At 36.6% G+C, this 23848-nt stretch overlaps 1 protein-coding gene across 1 annotated transcript in view; it reads right to left on the bottom strand.

Annotated features, from left to right (window-relative positions):
- LOC113070176 (uncharacterized) overlaps positions 1 to 23243 on the bottom strand; it is a 25927-nt gene extending 2684 nt beyond the window's left edge. The window contains exons 1-13 of the mRNA XM_026243389.1: positions 23107 to 23243; positions 15820 to 16167; positions 15366 to 15722; positions 14542 to 14643; positions 13084 to 13428; positions 6950 to 7294; positions 5774 to 6112; positions 3574 to 3657; positions 3395 to 3487; positions 3141 to 3215; positions 2458 to 2571; positions 1313 to 1450; positions 1014 to 1100 (exon numbers count right to left, since the gene is read on the bottom strand). Of these exons, the coding sequence (XP_026099174.1) occupies positions 1014 to 1100; positions 1313 to 1450; positions 2458 to 2571; positions 3141 to 3215; positions 3395 to 3487; positions 3574 to 3657; positions 5774 to 6112; positions 6950 to 7294; positions 13084 to 13428; positions 14542 to 14643; positions 15366 to 15722; positions 15820 to 16167; positions 23107 to 23158 (2479 nt within the window). The 5' untranslated portion in view covers positions 23159 to 23243. The remainder of the gene's footprint in view (positions 1 to 1013; positions 1101 to 1312; positions 1451 to 2457; positions 2572 to 3140; positions 3216 to 3394; positions 3488 to 3573; positions 3658 to 5773; positions 6113 to 6949; positions 7295 to 13083; positions 13429 to 14541; positions 14644 to 15365; positions 15723 to 15819; positions 16168 to 23106) is intronic.
- Between the last annotated feature and the right edge of the window lie 605 nt (positions 23244 to 23848).

Below are 23848 nucleotides of genomic sequence, written 5' to 3'. Positions count from 1 at the left end.
AAGTCTTCATGTTTCTAGAAGAAAGAGTCTATTTATCAATTCTGGATCAGTTCTAGATTCAGCTCACATTAATGTTCCTCAGTTCTGAGTATTTCTGCATTATCTTGTTGTTGTTGTAAAGGCAGAGTTCAGCTCCACTCTCAAGGAGGACATGTTTCTGATGGACTGCTGCTGTTCTTCATGTCACGTCTGAGGAGCAGCTCATAATACTGTTACTGTATGAACTAATGACGCAGAAGAACGTGTCTATAGTTACATGTGAATGAGGTATTTGAGGGTGTTAGTTAGAATTACTGCAGCAAATGAAGATTTTCAACCTGACAATGAAACCTTTTTTCTTTTTCCCTTTTATTCTTTCTTTTTCATTCTTTCATTTATTCTTTTTTTCCCCTTCATTTTCTTTTTTTATTGTTTTCTTTTTGCAATTCATGCAATTATTTGTTTCTTTATTTTTCTTTCATGTCTTTTCTTCTTTTCTTTTTTTAATTGTTTTTCTTAATTTTTTTCCTTTTACATATTTTTATTCATTTCTTCTCATTTCTCATTCATTTTCTTTATTTTTATTTTTTCATTTCTTTTTTTGTTTCATTTCTTTCTTTTGTTCATTCATTGTTTCGTTGTCTTTTAAACACACTCCAGTGTTTCACATTGTGTGTGTAATGTTTTATATTGTATGTCAGTGGCATGTCATTTTTAGCTGATCATTCACATGAATCCCCCTCATTAGATGTTAACTCATCAACATTAATAATTATTCTTGAAGAAAGGTATCTTTTTATTTTTATTTTTATTATTTTAAATCTTAATTTTTATCTTATTTTCTGTCTATGGGATTTTTTAAATGATTTTTAATCTTTAGTTTTAGTTCAATAAATGAACTAAACTGTAAAGCAGCTGCCGCTCACAAACAGATGAACACAATTCATGATGGAAATGCTGATGATTAATATTAATAAGACAGAGACACTGCAGTAGTTCATCAGAGATCAGATCATAATTCAGCAGATACTCACAGTCGAGGCCATATCTGCATCTAATAAGCCATCTGTCATTTGTCATCATCATCATAAAGACTGGTAAAACCACAATCATGATCAACCCTAAACACAGGAGAGGAGTTATATTAATGCTGGATATTATCATTCATCAGCAGATTACACTACATCATAACCAACATCAGGATCAGTCAGTAATGAATGTTTTAATGTGTCACTAGAGAAGAATTCAAATGTCAATTAAAAAAATAAATAAAAATAAAATTGTCAATACAATGACCACAAATGACCCAAAATCATTATGAATGTGAACTCACCTGCTTCACCACCGGCTCCAAACGTGTAGAAGAGGAGGATGAATTGTAAAGTGGGCAGAATTTGAAAGGTCATATCAGCCACAAGATCAAATATTTTAACTATCCGTCCAGTTTTCTTCCAGACCTCTGAAACTAAAACTAGAAGAAACAGATCGGATCATCAACATCTGATTTGATTATTTGATTGAAGTTGTGAGTCATTATAAGAGCAGAACTTACAACAACAAAGGCAGATGAACTGAACAGAATTAAATAAAGAGACTGTGTTTCTAATTAAAAACTGCATTATGATATTTAAGAAGACCACTATTCACTATTTCCATTAATAATCCAAACTATCAGATCTGGACATTAACATCTGTTTGTATTTCACCGTCAAAATCTAGTGTAATTTAATTTTTTGTAATTGCATTATATTTTCTCAGTCGCTTCGGCACGTTTTATTCATCATATTCCAATTTACAATTAACAAAGCACCTAAAAACACATACACACACACACACACCAGCTAAATGATTATATTCATGTACTTATTAAAAGTTAATACTGGCTTTAGAATTACAGATGTGTTCTCAAACAAATATTCAGCTAAAGATGCACAGATGTATTAATGAAAACACGTTTATTGTGAAATTCTCCAGGAGGGAGTTTTATATCCTGTAATTTTGCTGTGGTTCTGAACTGTTTATGTACATTATACAGCGATCATCTGCTCTTCTTCCACTCAGAATAAACTTGAATGTTCTCAAACTTCAATCCTGAAAACTGTTTGGGCATCTGAAGAACTGAAATCATCTCAGGAGGACTGCAAACATGCTCTCAATCAACCAACAGTACAATGATCATGAGTATAGAAGTGCATAGAGTTAATAACTCTTCAGATCTGTCCACTCCATCACACTTCACTCTTACATCTTTCTCTTCACATATCCTCACTTACACTCATTCTGTTCATGCTCTTTGAATACTTTCCCTTATGTACTTAAAGCAGTGTGTGATTTGTGTGAAATGATTGAAAACGTACAGTCTGTTTAGGATAATGACAAGTGTTTGGAGAAATGTGTCAGATCGAGTGTAAAGTGATGAAGGTTGTTCAGATCCGAGTGAATCAGACTCAGAGATGTGAATCACGCAGAAATACTTACGGTAAATGATTTTGCAGAGGCAGCACACATACACGATCACAAACAGTGCTATTATCATGGCTCTTTCAAACACATCATAATTCTGAAGCTTTTGCCAAGCACTTTTAAAAAGAGCTGGAAGACAAGAAGAGATGAAAAAGAAGCTGAAGTATTATCAGATATACACACAGTCATAATATAAACACAGGTATGAAGCAGGACAATCATTAAACTGATATTATTACTGTAATCATCTTGCAGTATTGTATTTCACTGACAGTCTGTTATAATCTGAGGTTCAGTGTTTGTTTTCTGTTCCTGATACTGACCCCGTGACCTCTGTGCTGATCACATGACCACAAAACATGCTAACTATTTAGTGGTAGTGTCAGTTTTAAACTCAGTAGAGTTTGTTCATGTAAACTGATATTTTAGTGTGAAAACACAGATTTCATTCATTATTAACGGTAGATCAGAGTGTGTTTAATGAGACAGATTCAGTGAACACACATGTACTAACACACATCATGAATCATGTATGAGCTGCTTCATGTGTCTGCATGTGTTATGATTCATGTCATACTGATGATTTAGATTTGATACAGATCATTCAGAATATCTCAATCAGATTCTGATGAGCACAGCTTTAGTTTATTTCTGTTAAAGTCTACTTTAATGTGTTCATGATAATGAGGGAAGTTTACCTGAATAAACAACAAGTGAGAGAGCTAAATACTCCACCACATAACTGTATTCCAGAATCAATGAGTTCATTTTGCCTGTGAAACAGAAAATATTAATATCATCAACAAACTGAAACACAAAAGCCTCTAATACACAGTTTAATGAACACTGTAATCAGTTCTCTTCTGGTGAATCCCTCACACACACATTATACGATGTCTGAACATCTGGGTTTATAGTATCTCCAGTAATACACAGATCATATGAATCATACCTGTAAAATGATCAATATACGGAGCTGCCCAGAGCAACAGGAGAGGTCTCAGAAAATAAAGAGCACAACAACACACCGTCTCACTCACAGATCCTGAAAAACAAAATCATATTAATATATCTGCACTAACAGAAAACTCTTTTACTGAGTTATAATAATGCATTGATTGAAACACTGACCTTCAGAAACACCCCAGAGGACGAAAGCTAGAAACATCAGAAGATTTGGACAGAAGACTAGAGACATGTGCAGACGAAAGACGTCTAGAGAGAAAACACAGAGAACTCACATTCAGTCACACGGGAATTATGAGTTTATTAAATATTCATTCCAGTGGGAAAAATGTTGTCCTCCCAAAACTCCAGAAATGTAGAAGAAAAAGATTAAATGAGATTATTATGGAGTATGGTTATAAAGATGTCTTTTTCTCCTGGCATTATTCAGTTAAGATCCTGTCTACAATACTCTATTACTGAAGGACAGGATTTTAATTTCTTTCACTAGTACTTGGGGGTGAACTAAGGATTCAAATGCCATCATAAAAAGGGCAGAGTTAAGCAGAACTCGGCTCATCCACAGTGAAGGACCAGGATGTTGAATTGGATGCTAGCAGTGAAGCTAAGCAGTGAACCCCCATCTGAGGACATCTGCACAAACACTAGCCAGGATCTAGACTCAGACTCTGGATGTAATGAGAAGTGACTGACTAAAAAGGAGGTTAAAACGGATGTGAGACAAATAGCATTTAAAAAATGTGGTTTAAGGCATCAATATTTTATTTTGTAAACTGTGTAATAATGCCAGGAGATTCATATGTCTCCTGTTTGTTTTATTGCTCTTTGTATTTTGAGTAAGCTAATTGTTAGTTGATTTGATTTAACAGCTCCCTTGTTGACACTGGATCAGTGTTGGGACATATATCCCATGATATATATATACTGCTCAAAAAAATAAAGGGAACACTTAAACACAATGTAACCCACAAGTGTTCTTTTTATTTTTTGAGCAGTATATGTATATATATATATATATATATATATATATATATATATATATATATATATATATATATATATATATATTTTTTTTTTTTTTTTTTTTTTTTTTTTCGGAGAAAGAAATTATTGAAATTATTACTTTTATTTAGCAAGGATGCATTCAATTGATCAAAAGTGATGATAAAGACATTTATAATGTTACAAAATATTTATTTTTCAGTTAAATGCTATTCTTCTAAACTTTCTATTCATCAAAGAAACCTAAAAGAAATCTAATCTGTTTTCAACACAATAATAATAATAATAATAATAATAAAATGTTTCTTGAGCGGTAAATCATCATATTATTCTGATTTCTGAAGATCATGTGACACTGAAGACTGGAGGAATGATGCTGAAAATACAGCGGAGCATCACAGAAATATATTACACTTTAACACAGATTCACTCAGAAAACAGATGATTTAAATATTAAAAATATTTCAATATGTTACTGTATTTTGGATCAAATAAATGCAGGCTTGATGAGCAGAAGAGACTTCTTTATAAAAACATAAAAAAATCTTACTGTTCAAAAACTATTGACTTGTAGTGGATTCACACATATTTTTGTGTTATATTGTAGTGTATTATAGTGTATTCTTATTATTTTAGTTATTTGTTTATTTATTTTACCTCCAGTGCCAGGGCTTACTGTTACATTATTATGTTGCAAAATCACGTTTCAGTGTCTGGGGTCTGTGGAGTGTACAGCACATAAGGGATTAACTCTTATAGGGTTATATCTAGTGAATGTACAGCCTGTTCAGTGTTACAACATAATTCATACAGTAACTAGTTCTGTACATTTGAAGAAAATGTGAGTGCTGCTTGCTCTACACTAGACAATTACTAACCTAGCAACATGCTATCATTAATATTCTCATTGTTATCATGATGAAGAGTGGCCAGGAAGATAAAGCCTGACTGACTGGATCAAACAAGCCCATCCCTATGTTAAGAGTGCTTGACAGTGTGAGTCCAAAGAGTCCATCCACATCTCTACAATGTTGTGATCCAAAGACTGGTTACTAGGGGGATGTAAGTGGTTGCTAGGGCATGGCCAGGAAGTTTAAGTGTCAATGTTTATTGGCTGTTTAATAGACTGAGTGAAATGAGTCTCTACAACAGTCTGATGCAGAGATATTATCTCACAAAGTTCCCTCCAGAAGCGTTGTGAGATGGTAATATTGATGCTTCACAAGCTCCACTCACTAATTACGATTACTCAAACTCTCTTCAGTATGTGTACTGGAAACACAGATAGAGCATATAGAGCTAAACAATTCAATTAACCTCTTGATTAAGACTAGATTAGGACTTTTTTTATCTGTTCACTCACCTAGTAGTCTTGGTACCAAATTTGTCTCGACTGAAAACACAGTATCTTGCTCACTGTAAACTGTACATGTGTATTCTCCAGCATCTTCTTCTCTCAGATCATCCAGACGGAGGGAGAAGTTTCCACTCTGAAACTGATCAGTGAAGAAACAAGCTCTATCCTGATAATCCTGGTCCGGTGTGTTTGCTTGACCATCTTCATACAGATGAACAGTAGTGTATTCTCTCTCCCATTCCACTCTCAGATCCTCCACAGGTAAAGGTTTATCAACATAAGAGGGTAAAACCACTGAAGATCCCAGAGGAACGAGTGTGTGACGAAAACATTGTACAGCAAACCCTTAAAAAATAACAACAAATACATACATAAGGTTAATGTGAAGTTCCTGTTGAGGCAAATGAACAGAGATGATTTGTGTTTTGTGTATAAACTCTCCTCATTTGATCAAACATTTATTAAGCACATAGAAGATGTGAGAGCCTATTGTTAGTTTTCTCCTCTTGTTATTTATTTATATATTTTAATGCGAATCATTATTTGAGGGACTTAATAGCAGTTAGTTAGGTATTAATGAGTAGAACTGAATAATCATATACTGAATGTGAAACAGTCTGCATGTATTTTCTGTACAGTCCTGTTTTCAGCACAATCTTTTGTGGAGATATTCTGCCAAGTTCTTATTCATTTGTTTTTCACTCCACAATAATCTATTATTGTTGTTTGACACTTAAAACAAAAAATACTTTTAAATTCTATTTAATTCAAGTTTATTTTGTATAGTGTTTTTCAAATCAGCTTTCCAGGAAATCAGAGTTTCTGCATTATATTTAGTAACAGCTCATCACTGGTGACTATCTGATAACTTAACGTCTACGTTTAAGTGTGTATGAAATGTCTCTCAGACTCTCCATCAAACACACTCACAGAAGAGCTGATTAATCATCTACGCTCCAGAGAAGTGTTTATCAGCTGGTGCACTTTCAAACTGAATGATTAATATAAGACCAGTCCAGTGGTGCGTAGCATCAGACAATTATATTTATGACAGAAGTAACTAAAATGATCATAATATTATTTGTAAAATCTGGAAAAGCAATGTTTATATTGTAACTAAACCACTAAATTAAATCATATATTGAGCAGGTGTAAAACAGCAGCTCCAGTTATTTCACTTACCCATCTCAAGCTCTGCGTCGGCTGAATGCACACAGTTCTGCTCACTGTAAACTTTACATGTGTACTTTCCAGCATCTTCAGCTCTCAGTTTGTCCAGACGGAGGGAGAGGTTTCCCTCTTCAATTTCATCAGTAATGAAATTAGCTCTATCCTGATAGTCTTTGTGCTGTTTATTTGCTCGACTTTCTCCGTCTTCATACAGATGAACCAGAGTGTCTGAGTCTGCTCTTCTCCACTCCACCTTCAGACTTTTCTCTAACAAGCTTTCATCAACCTGACAGGACAAAACCACTGAACCTCCAAGAGGAACCGTCTGATTACCAAAGGAACCTTTCACCTTGAATTCTGTAAAAAAACAGACATAACGTTTCTAATGTGAAAAAAACACAAACAAACAAACAACAAACACATAAATACATTTTTATATACATAATATATATTGATATATTTTCCAGGGCAATGTAGTGACGACTTTACATTGCTGGTGATGACGAATACTCTCTCTGTCTCTGAGCACACTGTGTGTTTCTGATATCCTCTCAGATACACAGTATGTCTCAGCAGCAGCACACGCTCATATTAGAGGTGACTCTATTCTTACTTTTTTTTTTTTTGGCTACATTTAAGATCTTAGTACAAAACTCCAAAGAGATCACACTTCAGCTAGTTGATCATTAAAACCTTCCCTTCATGTTTTCATTAGGAACAGCAAAGCACAACAGAATGATGATTCACAACAGAATGCAAATGTCTACATTCCCTAATCAAATTGTCATAAAATCTATAATGTCTGTAATATCCAATTCCTCAGTTGAAATATGAACCCAGTCTTGGGGCCTGTACCTTGAAGCTGGTTTAGCTGGATAGCCAGGTAAGGTTCAGTTTAGTTAACAGCGTTCTGCCATTCTACTGCTCATGTGTGACTTTTACTGCTGCTTCATCACATTGTAATGTAAGTGTATTCTGCAGGAGAATAGCTGGTGTGCCATAGTAATGTTATGTTTTCTGGTATTTGGCATTGTAATTGTATCTGTATATCATTTAATGCCAAAATCAATTATTCTCTTGCTTATTTAAATATGACATTGTATTTGTACTTTGTGAAATTATTAAACGGTCCATTACGGCAGGGGTCACCAAACTCTGTCCTGGAGGGCCGGTGTCCTGTAGACCTCAGCACATCTGCTGGGAAGTTTCTAGTGTGACTAGTAAGAGCTTGATTAGTGTGTTCAGCTGTGTTTGATTAGGGTTGAAGCTAAACAGGACTCAGACCCTCCAGGACGTAGTCTGGTGCCCCCTGCATTGCAGCATCCTCTTTATTGGTTTCTTAGTGATTTTTGTCTTTTTTTGGTTAAGCCAGTTAACACTTCACTTCCTGAAACCATTGCCATTCTATCAGCTGCTTGAAGTCCATAGTAACTTATGCTCTGTGGCTAACCTGCTCAGTAAGTTATATTCTGCATCAACAGATAAAGCTTTAAACACGGCTCAAGTGTAATTTCTTTGGTCTCTATATACTTTTGTATATTATCAACTACATAAACTAACTTCACAACTTTCACTTGCACTAATATAGCTCCATAAACTCAGGATCAAAGTCTAGCTTGACACAGAAAGTTGATGATCAGTGTCATGGTGCCAACAAAGCAGGATTGGATTGGTTTTGTTTAGCTTAAAATTAGTCTTGTAAGCATGAGTTTGTGTAGCCACCATCATGGTACAGGCCCCTGAGGCTTTCTGTCAAATCTGGCAGTAGAAACTGTCATTAATTGACAGCTACTTTCAGTAATACTGTAGGAATTGTGTGCCAATGATTTGCACTAACACACACACAGTGATGTCATTTCTGTATAATACTTATATCCTGCTCAGTTTGTTTTTCCTGATCAAATGTTCTTACAGTAACTAAACTGTCAGATGAGGGTGGACTACAGTAATCTGGCAGCATCTGCCTTTGTGCCATCTGTTTATCACATGACCAACAATGACAAATTTTATTTGATAAATATCTGCCCTCTGATGTCCATATCTTAACCTCTCTTTTGGGCCTGTTGTACAGAAAATCTTTGCTTGGTATATCCTTGTATATATGCTGACAAACTGAACAAGTAATATATTAACACTGATACTTAGCACACACCACCTGTCACTTACATGAGATCACAGCAACAGTAAATGATTAGCCTGACTACGCCAGACTTCGTAATTCCGCTCAATTTCATTTCGCTTCTGTAGTCAGTCTGAGATAGCGAACTATCTCCCAGTTTTCTTCCGGCCTCAAAACAGCCAGCGAATCAACAGAGGGCGGGCTGAGAGCCGTGACGTCGACGCTAAGCGCAGAGTTTAAGATTGTAGTTTAGGTTGGGGAAATCAAAAACGACTACAGATATGGAGACACGGGATGCTATTCGCAGAGTGTTGGTTATACACTTTGAATGGAGGTGATGTTGTGGCCCTAATCACGACAGGTTCAAAAGCGATCTACGGGTTGGCAAAGGGTGGCAGCTGCCACCCCTGGGATACAGTCTTGACACTCCTGTTGTTGCCATCCCATTTATAAATCAGATAATATTTTTAAGTATATTTTATTTTCATAGCCTACACGTTAAACGCCAAGGAGACCCGCACTAAACTCCTCTCAAACAGAAATCGCAGATTTATAACCCCCTCCCCCTCACAGTCACAATGGTTTCACCCATCACCAGCACGGCAGCGACCCCCGCAAAATCTCACCAGTCAGTGGCAGCAGGGCATCTGTCTGCAGTACGCAGTGTTTCGGAGAAGAGAGGCTGATAAGCAGTTAGCAGTGAGTTTAGAGGTAAGTTTGACATCAAGTCGAAAAAGTCCATTAGCAGACATTTAACCCTGCAACAACCACATTGTTGCGTTATTTACATACGCAATACTTTGTTGTCTCATCGAATTTTTCTATGATCGTCAGGTCAAATAAGGGTCTAACGTTAGTCTAGCTCTTTGTGTGTAGTGTAGAGAAAAAAACACATTCAATGAAAACTGAAGCATTTGAACCCTTTGACATATACGATCACACCGTTGTGATTCAGTGTGTCACGTCATCAACTGCTGAATTTAAATCCGCTTTCGCGCTTTGAGCCAGATCGGATGCGCTGAGCGCTGGTCATATTATCACAGATATTCAGTGTTTTCAACCATTTAATGCTTATTTAAAGTTCCAGACGTTTAAATACACATGACTACTGGCAAAAACATACATTTGCAGTTTGTAAAATATTCAATTATGTCTGTGGAAACGGCAATAATGATCCTTACAAATATAATCTGACGACATGTTTTTATTGATATCATATACAGATTGTGCAGGTAACTAAAGTTTACATTGTTCTTCTCCCAGTTTACCGCAGGCTTATTTTTATGTGTTTTGGGAGGAGAGGATGAATGTGCATGTTTTAAATCCCACAGCTCGGATTCAGAGCAAACTAACATGGCGGCGCCCATCACCTGGTATAGATCAGCTAACACGGTCAATATAAAAGTGTTTAACCTACCAAATAAATTGACTTGCACATGTTGATGGCCTCGTGAATGTAAACATACAGTAAGTCGAACGAGAAGAAGTTGGGAGAAAGAACAAAGATGTTAAAGTCACGAAAAGGTTGGGGGATTTACAGGGATACGCTAAATAGGATGCCAGGGACTGGTATGTGGACAAAATCTGCACTATTTACGGTTTGGATCCACATGAAATTCCCAACAAAGAGTAGAGCACAGACGGCGACTTGCTGCTGCACTTTTGCATTACAGATATCTTCAGCTACCTTGTTTGTTTTGTGAGTGCTTTCACTTCAGAGTAGTTCAGAAGCTACAAGTCATTGAAGTCTCATGTACAGTTCACAAATGGATGGGTTCAGGAGCTGCAGATCATAAAGACCACAAACACTATACAGTAATCTGGACAAAGGTAAGCTGCGCTCTACCTAGCTGCTAGTTTAGTAACCATTAGTGCTAACAACCACTCACAAATTTACTTTAACTATGTGTTTCAAAAGTGTAGTTAGTAGCTGTCAACCCTCCTTTTTTTCTGGGGTTCTCGCGTATTTGAGCTCTTTCCCTGCTGTCTTCCCAGTTTTAGTATTTTCCTGTAAAATATCCCGTTAGCCCTTCAATCGGACCTGTCAGTCTCTGTACTGTTGTCCTGTTGCAACTCCTTGCCCTTCCAGTGAAACAGATGTTTTCAAAGCATCCCCTCAATACAGCAATGGTTTACCATGGCTGAAATAGATTTTTAATTAATCAAATTAAGACACACGGCTGAGAGGGAGTACATTTAAACACAGCGCAGTAGTCCGAGTAGTAGTAAAGGAGGCCATCAACCTGGCGGCGACGCTAAGTAATGATGTCACGATGCCCAAGCCCTATGAATCAAAGCAAAGTAGCAGTTAACGTTACCAGGCTAGCAAATGATCACAAAAAAGTTTGCAGATTGGCGCCACCAGAGTAGGAGCCTGTCCCCCTCACCCTCCCCCATCCAAACAAGACACAGAGTGCGTCCACACATCACGTGATGGTCTGGACTAGTTTACATATGCATTTATAGTGCGTTCTTTCACTGGAAATTTAGAAGGATGATATTTTTCAAGAGATGGGACAGAAAATGACAGAAAATAGATCTATGTAGTTTATATAGTTTCATATAGTTACTATCACACGAAGACTCCAAAAGTCAGCATAATTACAAATGTATTATTGATTTTATACAACAGTTCAATAAACAAGCAGTTAATATCAAGAGACTTACGTTTTAGACAAAATTTTCCCTGTTTTTGCTCTATTTCTAAAAACAAAAATCATTCCAAACACAGACACTGTTTTACGTCTCTGAGCATCATGATAGTGTTTCGTTCCTGAATGAATCAACCGTTTAAATGATTCGGTTCAATCGCAATGACTCACTTATCAACAGTTACTCACTGCCACATACTGGAGGTTTAATTTCACATTTAATTTACCTTTTCATTTTTAAAATAATTTAAAGCATCAGTTTTCAATGTTTTATGTTTAAATTCCAAAACATTGTTGATTTATTTGTAACTGCAGGTTAAATAATCCCATGTCCCACAGAGCTGCATTAAACAGTGTGTAAAAACATCTCGATAGCACTTCAGATTCAGCTTCTGTTTTCTCTGCATTGCAAAGATCAATTTTGTTGCTACGGGGAATGCGTGCTGTTGGTACCTAAATTCATGCTCTGTCTCATTTTTGCAATATTTGTGTGATTATAGTACAAAATTACTTTTAATCCGAGTAACATATATTTGATTTGTTATGGCTTTTTTGTGTACTTCCGTCGGATAGTGCTCTCGTTAGTAAGGCCATGAGCTTGTTATTTTATTTTATATTTTATTAAGATGTGTAATGTCTTCAGGGAAACACCACTAAGAGGATATTTTATTTCACTTTTCATGTATGTTTTTATATATATTTTTGTGTTTATTATTGCTTTTGCTCTTATTATAGCATCCTGTTTCATACGAAATATGGTTTTGTGTTGCGGTTCTATTATTGGTTCTATACTGTTGTTGTGTAACAGCAGATGCCACGGGGAATGCGTGCTGTTGATGTGTAATGTCTGCAGTGAAACACCACTGAGAGGATATTTTATTTCACTTTTCAGTAAATACAGATCAACAAAATTATGTGTCCTTGCATTTAATGGGGAATTGAGCCCACTGACTGCTGTTCATCTTAGTGCACGAAGGACGTGTGAACGAATTGGTCAAATCAAAATGGAGAGCGACCAGATCCAAAAGCGATGAGATCCAAAAGCGAACAAAAGCGATGAGATCCTTCAAACTTAGCATCTTTTTTTTGGATTGTGATTAAAAAGCAGTGTTTGCGTTTCACTTTCAATGGCTACAGATCTGCCTGCAATATAGCAAATAAACATTTTGATGCACTTATATTTTTATTCTTTCTTGTCTCTTGCTTAAAAACTGTATACATTTAAGAAAATGGGCAATATTTTTTCGGAAACTGGAAAAAAAATATCCAGAGTCAGAATCAGCCATGAAAATTAATATGGGTGAATCCCTATAGTTATGTGCTGTGCAGCGGTTCAGTAGTTTGTCTTTGTTTTTATCTTTTATTTATCGACTTACGTGGTACCAAACTTGTCTCTTCTGTCCTGGTCACTGTAAAAAGGCCACAGTGAACTTTACATGTGTATTCTCCAGCATCTTCAGCTCTCAGTTTGTCCAGACGGAGGGAGAAGTTTCCGTGTTGAATCTGATCAGTGAAGAAATGAGCTCTGTTCTGATAATCCTGCTGCTGTTTCTCTGTTTGACTCTCTCCGTCCTGATACAGATGAACCAGAGTCTTTGTGTCTTTTCTTCTCCACTCCACCTTCAGACTTTTCTTTAATAAGCATTCATCAACATGACAGGGTAAAACCACTGAAGATCCCAGATTAAATTTATGGTTATAAGTATGCTGGCCAAAAAAACCTGAAAAATAAAAATTTGCATGATGCCTTTTTAGTTAGACAAGAAACAATGGTTTCACTTTTTTTTTTTTTTTTTTTACTATACAGGCTAACTTTGTACTGGAGAGGGCAACAAGCATGTTTAAATTCCCTGCAGGAAAATGATAATTAAAAAAGATGGTTGGCCTCTCAGCATGGTTGGTTAATGTCAGATGGGTTTTGAACACTTTTTGGCTGGTGAATGAGACCAGCTTACCATCCAGCTGAGCACAGGCTGCCTGGGAAAAAAATAAGTAAAGTGACTGCTTCCTTAAATGAATTCCAGACTTATGTTAATATAATGAATGCTTTATTTTGCCAAGAATTAGTGACATTATTTAAATTTATACACATTTGCACACATATAAATTATCACACCCCTCTCTCTCTCTCTCTCACCCTCACTTAAACTTGCTTCAATTTATTGCTGATAAATTTAAAATACAACATTGAGTAATGAGTCTCAATACAAGTTAGAACAGGAGAACATGTAAAACACAGGTGTATTAAGACTAATTAACAAAATGATCTCAAATATCACATGATAACTTCAGATTTAATGTCCACTCATGGTGCTTAAATTAAGGATCACAACGATGGCCAGCTGAGCTACTCTTTATACAGACAAACTAACTCCTGCTAGTATATGATGAACATTATACCCACAACATGTTCTATAGTTTATATAACACAGCAATCATCACCATTTCAGTTAAACACAACTGACAAGCTTACATTTTTATTCCAATCCTTATCTACTGTAGACATCTCAACCTTTTCCCTATCTGTCCTCTCCAATATATTGCTCCCTCACCACCACAGACTTCACTAACTACTATTAAATTCCTAAATACAAATAAAATATTTCATCATTTACCAGCCCAAAACCCTGAATTGTTTTATAAGCCATATTACAAAGTGAAATATGTGTTTAGGCGAGAATACTGTAGAGTTTTTATTTTTTGCTGTGCACAATTATAGTAAGTTAAATGATTATTATTGTTGTTGTTGTTGTTTTAGTCATTGAGTCATAATCCTGCAGTTGAGAACCATTGATTTACAGCTGATAAGAATATTTTTTCAGTTTTACACATACCTTTATGTAGGGATCTGCAGTAGATCAGGCAGCAGAGCAGAAGAGCAGATCCAAACGCAGAAATACAGAGAACCAACACCACGATGTGTAAAACAGAGAAACCTGTCAAACACACACATCAGTTACTGAACACAGAGAAACATTGACGTGTAACATTCCCTGTATATTGTCCATGAAATACCATTCCTACTCATTTTGTGATGTTGTGTGATCATAATAATGAATATCTAATAAACCTAAAGATTATCCATTTTCTCTTTCTGCACATTACACTTCATGAAATAACAGTTTTTTCTGTCTAAGCAATAATAAAAACTCTTGATATCCTGGATCAGTAATTATTGTTGAAAGATTTCGCTCTCTTTTTCATGTAAGTATGTGAATGAATGTATAAAAGAGTAAATATTGAAATATAGGCTTTTAAATTACTTTACTAGGGGTTGTTAGGTACTTTAACTTTTTTAGATGTTTTGGAACAGTATGTACTGTGAAATGTACTTTACAAAAAAACTAAAAGAGAGAATTACAATTATATTTGCAGTCATTCCATGTCAACTCAATCAGAGGCCCCCAGGAACATGTCTGGGAACCACTGGTATTATGTATTATTGTGGCCTAATGATTAGAGAGTCATCATTTCTCACTATTTGCATATGATGCAAAAATTACTAAAGACAACAGACCTACCAATCTCTGTATAAAGTAAAATAATGATGTTGCCATCTTTTTTGCCAAATTTAGTTGATTGTATATGGCATGAACCTGCAGCCAATAAAATGTATGTTTACGAAAGTGTGAAACATGCATCATATATCTGTTCTCACCCAGTTGCTCCAGTTCTACAGTTGTATTGGCTGAAAGTCCTCCAGCCAACACCTCACACATGTAAATTCCTTTATCCTCAGTTCTGATGCTCTTCAGTCTGAGAGAGAAGTTTAATTTGGGGATTTCATCAGTGAAGAACTCAACTCTTTCTCCGTATCGCTCATCTGATGCCTCTGGTCTAACCACTTGGTCTTGGAAGAGCAGAACCATAATATCTTCATCTTCATCTGTCTTCTTCCATAAAACCTGTTCAGTGTCTTGAAGTGTGATGTTAGAGTCTATAGAGCAGTTCAGAGTGACATCTTCACCAACATAAGCAGATATAGAGCGACTCGATCCTGATACTAGCAAACGCTCTGAAAGAAAATATATGTATATCTCACCATAAAATATATAATTTTCTGTAAAATCATTGTGGAAATAAAGGAAGGAACTCATGTGGTCAAAACTCACCAACATCAATGTTTATTTGAACCACAGTCTCTCCAGACTCTTGCTGACCGTGAACTGTACATGTGTATTGTCCCTCATCTTCAGTTCTCAGATCGTCCAGACGGAGGGAGAAGTTTCCATGTTGAAACTCCTCATTGAAGAAATGAGCTCTGTCCTGATAATCCTGCTCCTGGACTTCTGTTTGACTCTTACCGTCCTGATACAGATGAACTAAAGTCTCAGAGTCTGGTCTTCTCCACTCCACCTCCAGATCTTCCACTGGTAAAGGGTCATCAACATAACAGAGCAAAACCACTGAAGATCCCAGAGGAGCCACCAGAGGAGCAGACGGACCGCGCACAGTCAACCCTGAAAACAAGGTTTTCCCCATAGAAACAGAAAGAGAAAAGTGAAATACAGCTTGACATTTTTAGCTGTCAAAATTTGAATCCCCTATCTAATCTCATGTATACTATTATAAAATGATGTACTTTGGTTTGAGAGTAAGCACTGATGTCAACTCCATTTCATCACGGTCTACTAACTTGAAAATTTCTGGACTCACCACTAATTTGTGTGTGTGTGTGTGTGTTACCTACAGCCAATGAGAGAGCAGATACAGGGAATGGGAAAGTTCCGGGGGTGGAGCCATATGAGACTTAGAGCCAATGAGAGAGCAGATACAGGGAAAGGGAAAGTTCAGGGGGTGGAGTCATATGACACTTAGAACCAATGAGAGAGCAGATCCAGGGAAAGGGAAAGTTCAGGGGGTGGAGTCATATGACACTTAGAACCAATGAGAGAGCAGATCCAGGGAAAGGGAAAGTTCAGGGGGTGGGTCATGTGAGACTTAGAACCAATGAGAGAGCAGATACAGGGTAAGGGAAAGTTCAGGGGCTGGAGTCATATGAGACTTAGAACCAATGAGAGAGCAGATCCAGGGAAAGGGAAAGTTCAGGGGGTGGAGTCATATGACACTTAGAACCAATGAGAGAGCAGATCCAGGGAAAGGGAAAGTTCAGGGGTGGGTCATATGAGACTTGGAACCAATGAGAGAGCAGATACAGGGTAAGGGAAAGTTCAGGGGGTGGAGTCATATGACACTTAGAACCAATGAGAGAGCAGATCCAGGGAAAGGGAAAGTTCAGGGGGTGGAGTCATATGACACTTAGAACCAATGAGAGAGCAGATCCAGGGAAAGGGAAAGTTCAGGGGGTGGGTCATATGAGACTTAGAACCAATGAGAGAGCATATACAGGGTAAGGGAAAGTTCAGGGGGTGGAGTCATATGAGACTTAGAACCAATGAGAGCAGATACAGGGTAAGGGAGCGTTCAGGGGGAGGAGTCATAACAGACCCACAGCCAATGAGAGAGCAGATACATTAAAATACTTGAAAAAAGTCAACACACTATCAAAAATCAAAAACTGACAAGCAAGATGAAAGCAGTGTAAGCAAGATTCACAACATGTGCACATGCACATTACCCTCCCCAGCAGAGGGATTTAAATCAAGTTCACAAGTCCCTGTGATTATCTGTGTCTAATTCAGTTCAGTTCTGTTTTTTGCTTTTTCACTTCACAAGCAAATAGTTTTTAATCATTGACAGAAATTATTTCACTTTCATTGATTGCTGGGTCAAATCAGGTAAGCAGGAAACATGACCTGATAAAAATGACAACATGACAATATCTGACATGAATCTTACCAAACCAAAGTTAAACAAATCTTTGAGCCTGTTTTTTGTCTAGATTCCAGCCCTGCTCTCTCTCTGGACCTTCAGCTTCAAGAGGTGCATCATGGGAAGCATTTAAATGCTGCTTTTAATCCACAGAAATATTGGAGATGAGACATCAATTCCTGTTTGTTGTTGGCGTTTGAACTGCGCTTGAGCTCCGTCACTATATTATTTTTATTGACAATTTTTTATCTTAAAAATCTATTTTATACACCATTGTTTCCGTTTCTATAACGTGTGAATATATCCTCTATCATATTGTACAACAAAAACAATCAGAGCGCCTCGTTATCACTAGTTTTATTTTGATCTCCCGCGTCCACTATTAGCTTATAGCCCATTAGCATCAGCAAGCGTGGTTGTTGCTAAACGCGCTTGCATTGCTAATACTCTATTCACACACATTACCATTACCATTGCTGTACTCACTGTTACTTGCTTTAATGGCAGATGAATGTCTACCTTTGATTGCAGGTGGGGCCTATTTCAAATCTTCCATTTATGTCTAAAATTTTAGAAAAAGTTGTTTCTGCTCTACTGAGCTCCTTCAGGCAAGAAAATGATGTGTATGAAGAATTTCAGTCAGGTTCCAGGCCCCACCATAGCACTGAAACTGCACTTGTTAAAATTACAAATGACCTGCTTCTTGCGTCAGATCAAGGCTGCATCTCATTTCTAGTCTTACTTGATCTAAGTGCTGCGTTCGACACCATAGATCATGACATACTCATAGATCGATTACAAAACTATACAGGTATTCAAGGGCAGGCTCTAAGATGGTTTAGACCCTACCTGTCCGATCGCTACCATTTTGTTTATTTAAACGGGGAGTCATCTCATTTATCATTAGTAAACTATGGAGTGCCACAAGGATCCGTCCTAGGTCCCCTTCTATTTTCACTATTCATGTTGCCCCTTGGTAATATTATTAGAAAATACGGAATTAGCTTCCACTGTTATGCTGATGATACTCAGCTATATATCTCAACGAGACCAGATTCAACTTCTCAATTATCTAAGCTAACAGAGTGTGTTAAAAATGTAAAAGATTGGATGACAAATAACTTTCTCTTATTAAATTCGGATAAGACAGAGATATTAATTATTGGACTAAAACACAGTACACAGAATCTTATAGATTACAATCTGAATCTAGACTTCCTCTACAGTCGAAAATCTGGGTTTTATATTAGACAGCAACTTATCATATTTCCAATGTTACAAAAACTGCATTCTTCCATCTTAGAAACATTGCCAAGCTACGAAACATGTTATCTGTTTCTGATGCAGAAAAGCTAGTTCATGCATTCATGACCTCTAGACTGGACTATTGTAATGCACTTCAAGGTGGTTGTCCTGCTTCATCAATAAACAAGCTACAGGTAGTCCAAAATGCAGCAGCTAGAGTCCTTATGAGGTCAAGAAAATATGATCATATTACCCCAATTTTACAGTCTCTGCACTGGCTATCTATTAAGTTCTGTATCAGTTACAAATTATCATTACTTACCTATAAGGCCCGAAATGGTTTAGCTCCTGTGAACCTAACTAGCCTTCTAGCACGTTACAACCCGTCACGCACCCTAAGGTCACAAAACGCAGGACTTTTTGTAGTTCCTAGGATAGCAAAGTCCACTAGAGGAGGTAGAGCTTTCTCACATTTGGCTCCCAAACTCTGGAATAGCCTTCCTGATAATGTTCGGGGTCAGACACACTCTCTCTATTTAATTCTAGATTAAAAACACATCTCTTTTGTCAAGCATTCGAATAATGCTTTTCTTAAATTGTGAGTGTAGTTGCATCTGATCAAATGTGCATTTTTATTCATTAGCTTGGGTTAAACTAATTTATTTTGTTGGATCAGCAGCTATGCTAATGACGTCTCTCTGTGTTTCTCTGTTTCTGCTGGGATCTTCATCCTGTGGTAACTAGGATTTACACAAGCTCCAGTCTGGATCCAGAACACCTGAGAAGAGATGATGCTGACCCTCAGAGGACCTCAGATGATGCTAACCCTGAATGAACAAACAGAACTAACAATTATTGCTACAAGTGTGACTGCATGATATAATAATAATTGCTGTTAATAATGTTCATCATCTTGGCTGACTACATCTTGTATTAATTTTTCTGAAAAATCCTGTCATACAAACACAAACTGACAGTCACCACTTATAAGCTACTACTAAATATTGTAGAAATGTAATTTTCTGTAAAGTTGCTTTGTAACGATTTGTATTGTAAAAAGCACTATACAAATAAACTTGAATTTAATTGAATTCCTAATTAAAATTTTAGGTGCAAAAATATATAAATATTTGTGCCTTTTCATTTTGTCAATTGTGTGTGCTTATTTCACCAGCATTAGATTACGGAGAGAGAGAGAGAAAAATAAAGTACAAACCATTTAATATTATTAGAATTACAAACACAAATATAAACTCTTGGATTATATCATGATCTCTATCAGATATTTTTGTGAGTTTGCCTCTCTGCAATCCCTCCTCCTGTCTACACTCATGCGCACACATGTATATTTCCTATTTGAATAGGAATGCACTGATCTTAAGTGGAATGAGAAAAATGTTGAGTTAATGTTAGCTCCATGATCATATGTGGAGACAGGAGAACTCTACAGAAGGACAGACATCACTCAAACACTCCACCAATCTGGTATTTATGGCGGCATGGCAAGACTCCATCCTCTCTTTAGTGAAGACTCTTGAAAACACACTTTGCATTTGCAAAACAACACCTAAAAGACCCACAGACTCTGAGAAACAAGATTCTCAGGTCTGATGAAGCTCAATTCTTAACATCATGTTTAAAGGAAACCAGCTCTGCTCTTCACCTTCAGAGTAACATCCCAAAAGTAAAGTGTGCTGGTCTCAGCCTCATGCTGTGGAGCTGTTTTCAGCAGCAGGGACTGAGGGACTCGTCAGAGTAGAAGAAACGCTCAGTGCAGTCAAATAAAAGATATAGTCTTAATGAAGACCTAGTCCAGAGCATTCAGAAGATCAGACTGGACAGAAGGTTCATCTTACAAGAGGACAGTGACCCTAAACACACAGCAGGAGTAGCTAATAGACCTATATGTCCTTAAGTGACCCAGACAGCCTGGGATTGAACCCAGTAAAATATTTCTGGAGAAACCTGAAGATGTGCATCTGCTCTCATCCAACATGACAGAGCTTGAGAGGAGAAGAATGGCAGATAACTGCCAAATGCTGATGAGCAAAGCTTGTCACGTCCAACAAAAACATACACACACACACACACTTTACCAGTCAACAGTTTTTGAAAAGCGAGATTTGTAAAGTTTTTTAAAGAAGTCTCTTCTGCTCACCAAACCTGCATTCATTTGATCCAAAGTACAGCAAAATCTGTAATATTTTGAAATATTTTTACTATTTAAAATAACTGTTTTCTATTTTATCATATTTTAAAGTGTAATTTATTCCTGCAATTTCAAAGCTGTATTTTCAGCACCATTACTGCCGTCTTCATCTTCAGAAATCATTTTAATACGATGATTTACTGCTCAATAAACATTTATGATTATTATTATGTTGTTATTATTATGTTGAAAACAGCCAAGTATAATTTTTTTTTCAAGTTTATTTGATGAATAGAAAGATCAGAAGAATAGCATTTATCTGAAATATAATTTTTTGTGACATTATAAATGTCTGTATCATCACTTTTGATACATTTAAAAGCATTCATGCTAAATAAAAGTATTATTTTCTATCATTATACATATATGCAAAATGTTACCAAAGCTTTTTATTTCAGATAAAAAAAAATGCTGATCATTTGGATCTTTCTACTGAATATGTCTTTCTGTAAAAAAAAATAATTGACTGGTAGTGTACCTATGTAGGCTATCACACTCATCTCAGATCTTGTTTTGGTAATAAAATGTCACGTGCGACAATATTTTTTTTCTCTAAATCTAGTTTTATTCGCATTGGCCCATGGAAGACTCTCTGAACACACTTGACTCGATGGCTCGCACTCATGAGATCAGGTTAGATGTCTGTCTCTGTTGTGAGTCCCTATCAAGCACTTTACTGATTCAACTACTCTCTTCTTCTCCTCCTGCTTGGCTCTTTGGCCCGAGTCAATCACCGCAGAGCAAGCCTGTTCTTGATAAAGCTGATGTGAAAACAAGAGAAAGCTGAAGAGGAAGAAGTTGAAGTGAAGTGAATGAAATACTTCATGGCTCTGTCTATGGTGCATTGTGATTGGCTGTTTACACTGTCAATACAGCAGACCAGCAGCTCAATTACCAATCCAGCCCTGCCTCTCTGCTATCCCTGCCTCCTCACTCCTTTTCTTCTGTCTCTCTCCCTCCTCCCTTCTGTGTTCTCTCTCTCTCTATCTGAATATCTACACTCATGCACACACATGTATATTTCCTCATGAGTTCAGATGTTCAGACCAGGACAAGGCCTGAAGATTATTGAGTTTGGTCTGTCCTTCTGCTCAGAGTTGAGGTATCCTTTGCCAAGTGTGATCCTAATATGTCCAGAACCTCCTGGCCATACTTCAGTTTTATATAATGTATACTTCTTGGCTTGTGTACCACACATATATAAGATAAAGAGCTGAAAGTAAATATTTTTTAACATAAACATATACAGGCCCATGTTCAGTTATGATAAATGATCCTCATCTCTTTGGCTCGTCAAAGTCAAACTGAAGTTTTTTAAGAGATCATTCTGGGGCATCTGGACATGTTGAAACCTGTTTTACTTTACAGAGAAACTGCAACCAATCCAGACAAACTGGTTCTGAATTAGTTGGAAAAACGTCACTATAAAAAAAAGAAAAGCATCTGTAAAAGAAGTGCTGGATAAATGAACTCGAATGAATTTCAAATGAAAACACCCTTCAGTTACTACGTTCACTTCAATAAAATATGTAGATATATGGAAGACTACACAGTGTAAAAATAAATAAATACAAGTGGCCAGGAATACCAGCTTCACTTATCTCCAGACTATGAGAACTGCAAGGAGTGAAAATCACCAAAAAAACTGCCTTGCGATTAAAAACACATCTACACATATAAATCAAACAAGAAAAATCAATCTGAATAAAGCTGTAGGTACAAATCTCATTATCATGTTCATCATCATCTCAAGTAAATCGACCTACAAAACTACTAGAAACTTAAGAGATGAAGCAAACTCATGCTGAAGATGAAGAGAAAAGCAGGCTCATCTAAAGCTGCTCTTAATATGTGTTTATAACACATGAACTGATTTTATGATAATGATGATGATTTTTCTTCATTATTAATATAATTATATAACATTATATAATGACATTTTGATGAACTGTTCTGTAAAGTAATCCATATAGGCACAATCTCATTTCAAGCATTTAAGCAGAAGCCTCTACAGGAAAAAAATATTTTTACAATCACGAGCAAAATAAATTCAGTCAAATGTGTCCAAAACTTGAACGAATCCTGTAAGTTTGCAGAGATTTAAACGGGACATAATTAACTATGTGCCTTGCCTTCAGAATCAACTTAAAGAGAAATAAACAGATGTACATACCGTCAGATATAAGAGGACTAACAGTCACTAAAAGGAGCATGAGCAGCTCCATGTTCAGCTGAAGTTCAGTTCATCTCTCTGCGTCGTCAAAGTGAAAGTGATCTGCTGCAATGAAGGAAGAACCATTAAACCTGCTTTCTTCCTTCTGACTGACAAACAAAGAAAAGAATCTGCAGCTCGTCTCGATAAACCAGTTCTGATTAAATGGAAAAGCGTCATGAAGAATGAAAAAAAGAAGACACAGCGTCTGTAAAAGAAGTATAATCTGAAGCAGAATTTTTACCCTAAATGTCAAAATGTGTGACTATACTCCTGACTGCTATGTAATTATTACAATTATTCTATTATTTATATACAATTATATTATGATATTTATTATAGCCTACATAAACACAATGAACTTATACAGCGTTAATCAATGAAACATTCATAAACGATAAATATGCTTCTCCAATGCTTCTTTCTTTCACTACAGTTGAGATACAAGACTATATTCAGAGGAGAGACAAACACTTCATTAAACTCTAGATGGACAGATTATGATCTTTAAAGAGACAGCTCACACAAAATCTCCATTAAAACCTGTTGGATGTGTGTGTGTGTGTGTGTGTGTGTGTCTGCGTGCATGTGTGTGTGTGTGTGTGTGTGTGTTAAGGATGAGGTTGTTGTACTTGTACCAGGGGTCTGAACATCCATAGACTCACACCATGTCAGAAGTTAGCTCAAGTTTAGCTAAAGCAAT

The sequence above is a fragment of the Carassius auratus genome, unplaced genomic scaffold, assembly GCF_003368295.1.
Source record: "Carassius auratus strain Wakin unplaced genomic scaffold, ASM336829v1 scaf_tig00003248, whole genome shotgun sequence".
Lineage (NCBI taxonomy): Eukaryota > Metazoa > Chordata > Actinopteri > Cypriniformes > Cyprinidae > Carassius > Carassius auratus.
This window is presented reverse-complemented; position numbering and strand designations above follow the sequence as displayed.